The 4,686-nt window shown below is 32.9% G+C and overlaps 1 protein-coding gene across 1 annotated transcript; it reads left to right on the top strand.

The window, feature by feature from the left end:
• Positions 1-523: 523 nt before the first annotated feature.
• LOC134262904 (uncharacterized) lies at positions 524-4,312 on the top strand (the record flags this gene model as incomplete). Its single annotated transcript, XM_062745226.1, has 3 exons — positions 524-598; positions 3,698-3,896; positions 4,207-4,312. Coding segments are annotated over exons 1-3 (377 nt in total), but the record flags the coding sequence as incomplete, so codon positions are not given.
• Positions 4,313-4,686: the final 374 nt, after the last annotated feature.

Here is a 4,686-nt window from a genome sequence, read left to right as displayed (position 1 = left end):
ACCACCTCCCAAAGGATGATTAACCTACTGTGAAAAATGTAGGAGGAGTTCTGGGAAGAAGGGGCTTTTTGTATAAAAAACGTCATTTTTCGACCCCCATTTGATCCCCCAGGGCAAAATCAAAATTCCGAAACCTTACTGCACATCTACATGACACCCCCAACCATCTCCCAAAGGATGATTAACCTACTGTGAAAAATGTAGGAGGAGTTCAGGGAAGAAGGGGCTTTTTGTATAAAAAACGTCATTTTTCGACCCCCATTTGATCCCCCAGGGCAAAATCAAAATTCCGAAACCTTACTGCACATCTACATGACACCCCCAACCATCTCCCAAAGGATGATTAAGCTACTGTGTAAAATGTAGGAGGAGTTCAGGGAAGAAAAGTGTGACAGACGGACGGACGGACGGACGGACGGACGGACATGAGTAACAACAATATACCCGAACTTTCTTTCGAAAGTGCGGGTATAATCAGCTATGACAATGCAAACCATCAGGACATAGCAGTAGGATCAGGTTCAATATGTGTAATTCGTTCCATAACGCAGTGACCATAAACTGGAAAGTTTTCTTTTGGATTATATACTTTGAATGTGTATGTATACCCAATAAGTTTTTTAAAAAGTACACATATGAAAAGATCGTCGGATTTTTTTTTATATTACATAATTGTTTCTTAACTTGGAAATATTTTAGCTGGAGAGACTCTGCCGATAGCATAAAACCTATGGAGATAACAAACTGTATTCAAGATCAAAAGACCATCAAACAATACAAAACAGGAGCAGTTGGTGGTATGGGGAATGAGCACCCTCTGCCGAACGATCACACCCACTCAGCTATGTTAAGAACCGATAATGAAAATGTGACCTTTGCACTGTTTTAATGTGCATTACTTCTTTTAAAAATTGTAACATAGCAACAGAATACTTGTAGAAAATGTAATATAGCTATCAATAATAGATAGGACTGGGCGGTAGTTATTACCAGTTATATCGCATGTATCAGCTGTTCTTCACGTGACTTGTATAAAAATAGACTTGTTCAGTTGCATGTAAGAAATGTGTATAGTGCAAGGGCATATGCATTTTTTCAAGAAAAAATTGATACACATTAAAAGATGATTATTTCCTCTGCTTAAAAGTGCTGGGAGCACGTCTGTGCTGTTTGCGAAATACTGAAAATTTGCCGAAAATGCTTATGATATCTAAAAATTTCAAATTTCGCTCAAATTCTGTTAGAAATATAAATAAAGTTATGCAGACAAAGATAAGTTCTCAGCACTGTTAAAAATATACACTATATAAGCAATAAATATTCCAAATTTCATCTCAAACAAAATAGTCTATGCCCTTGCACTTTTGATGTAAATCAGCTTTACGCTAATCGTTTTAGCGAAATTCTCTACTTTCCGTGTCCCTGTGCAGACCCAGTTCTACTACATAAGTTCGTATTTTATACAAATTGTATTCAATAGATTATTTTCTTTACGTTTTAAAGATTAGATTTCAAAATTACCGATTATATCATATTTATTTAATCATTCTAGTTATTATTAAACCTGTTAATCTAGTCCTCTGCAACACCTCTGATGCGTCACGTCAAGGCTTATGACGTCATATTTGACAAAAGACTTTCTTTTTCTACTTTACTGTATTGCTATCAAGTAGGGATGGCAATTCTTAACCGGTTAATCGATTAATCGGTCGAAACGATGCTAATCGGTTAGAAAATCCGTAATCGGTTAGTCGGAAAAATAAAAAAAATATATGTAAATTGAATATAATTTCTTAAAATTTACTTATTAGAAAGGAAACCATTGATCAAAGTCCATTTAGCTTTTTAAACATATTTTGTAATTAAGAAATTTGGAGGTATTTATAGCTCTCCTGATTGATGTCCCAGGGTAATTGGTCAGTTTGTAAAGTGTTAATTGCTGTCTTTAAAACATGATGTTGTTACCCCGACTGCCCTGCATGTGATTTTTTAATGATAGTAAAAACATCACCATTTAGCACTTTGAATTAGTATGTTTATGTATTTTGACGTTCTCTATCAAATTATATTACAAAAAAGCGATGTAAATACAGAGAGAGTTTTGATCATGGTGACAATGCGAAATTAACTTTTCACGTTTGCGTTGGAAAAATAACCGTGACTGATTCTAAAGATTCGTGCTTTTCCTCATTTTTTTTCTTGTATAATGAAATTAAAATAATATATACTCTTATGCTCATAAAATATCCCGATCAAGATGATTAACAGAATGAAAATTATAAAGTCTTATAACCTTCTTGTGTATATGAAGAAATGTCTAAATGTATGACCATCTTGATACGACTAACCGGTTAATCGGTTGGAACGTCTTGCGGCTAACCGACTAGCAATTCTGTAATAGATTGCCATCCCTACTATCAAGTATTGCAATGTTACAAAATTTTATAAATACTTGATAAAATTCATCAATTCAAGTTTTTAATTCCGCATCATCATGTCGTAAATTACTTTTTGTGGCTTGTTAAATTTCATTGACGTCACAATCAACTTACAATAGGGTGTACCAGGAATGTGAACTTTGACATTCCTTAAAAAAGTTGAGTGCCGTGTGTTTTTTGTCATAATCGGGAAATAATGGGAAAATCCGTCGTCAATTTAGTGTATGAATAAAAGACTAACAATTAGTGCAGTGTATGATAAACGTCAGTCAACATTTGACTAAATGAAAAATTGAATTTGTCATTGTGTTGACAATTAAGCTTACAAAATGATGTGTAAAATGAGTCTATAATTTTTTGGAGCTCGATTTGCAGAGTTTTTAGGTTTGTAGCAATAAACTCTCTATTATATTAATGATAATTGATGACTGGCCATACATTAAGAAATATTATTTGTTTGATTGTAATCATTAATAAAATTGTATATTAAAACTTATCTAATAGTGTTGTGTTTTGCGTGCAATATGCCTATATAGTAGTCAGGATTTGACACATGGTGCACGAGCCGGAGGCTGACTACTATCTAGGAAAAGTGCAACAAAACACAATACCATTGTTATTATTATGCTGACTGTTGTTACTGTAAGAATAAGTATCATTTTCTCCCTTCCCAATTTGTCATCATCTGTTACATTCCTCTATTCTATTATGACGTCACCTTGTACAACATGTAGGTTATGATCTTTTTCTTTAGTTTTGAACATTCCATACCTGAGGTATAATCTACAGATAGTTTTAGAGAATAGAATTGGAGTGAAGGGAGGGGGTTGAAGGAAACTATTTTAGAAGAAATATTTTGTTTATTTTTTTTCTTACGTGTTAAATATTATATGATATAATATAATATAAATGAGATATGTTTATAAATGTTGTAATAAAATATTATAGATAAGTGCTTCTGTGGCGTAATCGATTGTGCTTTGGACTAACAATATCGGTGTCGCGAGGTCGCTCCCCGGAATAGGCATTGTCGGATTTTCTTCATAAATGGAAGCCGTGCACTATGTTGGCATACTATGCTTACGCTTTATAAATTCTTAGAACACTATGTTAGAAAAGATGGATATGTGTTATATAAAGACAAACTGACAGGAAGCATAATGATATTAAATAGTCATTGTTCTTCTGTGCAAATTTTAAAAAAATTGTCAGGTGTTACTATGGGATGCATGATCTGAATTTTGATCTATTTTTAACAGATGACCAAAATTCAATCTAAGGGAGTTGTATTTCCAGTAGACAGGTGTCCGGTGAATGTATCTGAAGTTGAATATGCAACCAAAAGACTGAACTGTTCGGGATTTGACAAGTTTGAAAACACGTATCATTGTCTGCCATTGTCTGACTTATCTCAACTTGTAGAACTATGCTACTTTACCAGCTTTTTGATCGAAAAGGGTAAAAAAAACTTTCTTTTATAATTACCAACTGACTTTGAAAACAAAAAAGAACTATTTAATAGGCATATTATTTGGATTCAACAAAAATCCTTTATACATTCTTATAAAAAACTACTAAGTAGCAATTGAAATCAAAATGCACTCCTTCTTGTTTTATCTTGAATAGTTTCTTCTATTATATTTGTCAAACAGTCAATTTTAATTTTTTGAGTTTAAAATTTCAATAAATCAAATTACATATGTTTTTAGCCACGAATAAATATCATATGTGTACTGTTAACATACTTGATTAAATTCTTGATCTTCAGGAAATTGCATGGTACTACAATCTGGATATTTAAACAACCAGTCATGTTTACATTTTCCTGAAGGCTGTCCTAAAAAAACCCTACCAGTCCAAACTGATGATGGATTGTGAGTGTTATTATGATCAATTATTTAAGAAATGAACATTTTTTTTCAGTGAACATGCGATTATGAGCAATTGCGTGCATCATGAAAAATATGCCAGTAGAGCTATTCATAATGCCATGTTCATTGAATAATCGTTGTTTATTATCTATATTGCATTCTTTGAAGAATATCAGAGGTAATATTGGCTTACATAAGGACAAGGCTGCGTGTCTTCATTAAGTATAACGCACGGGCTAAATTTTATAAATCAGTAGACCTGATTTAGTGACCTTTTTTGATTTATTTTTCCACGCTTTTAAAAAGTCATCTCAAAATATTACCAACCGTGTGTTCCTAACATATACTGTCACTGTTTCCACAACAAAACATTCCTT

This window comes from Saccostrea cucullata, unplaced genomic scaffold (assembly GCF_032062105.1).
Source record: "Saccostrea cucullata isolate Sc308-1 unplaced genomic scaffold, CSIRO_AGI_Scuc_v1 ctg11711, whole genome shotgun sequence".
NCBI lineage: Eukaryota > Metazoa > Mollusca > Bivalvia > Ostreida > Ostreidae > Saccostrea > Saccostrea cuccullata.
This window is presented reverse-complemented; position numbering and strand designations above follow the sequence as displayed.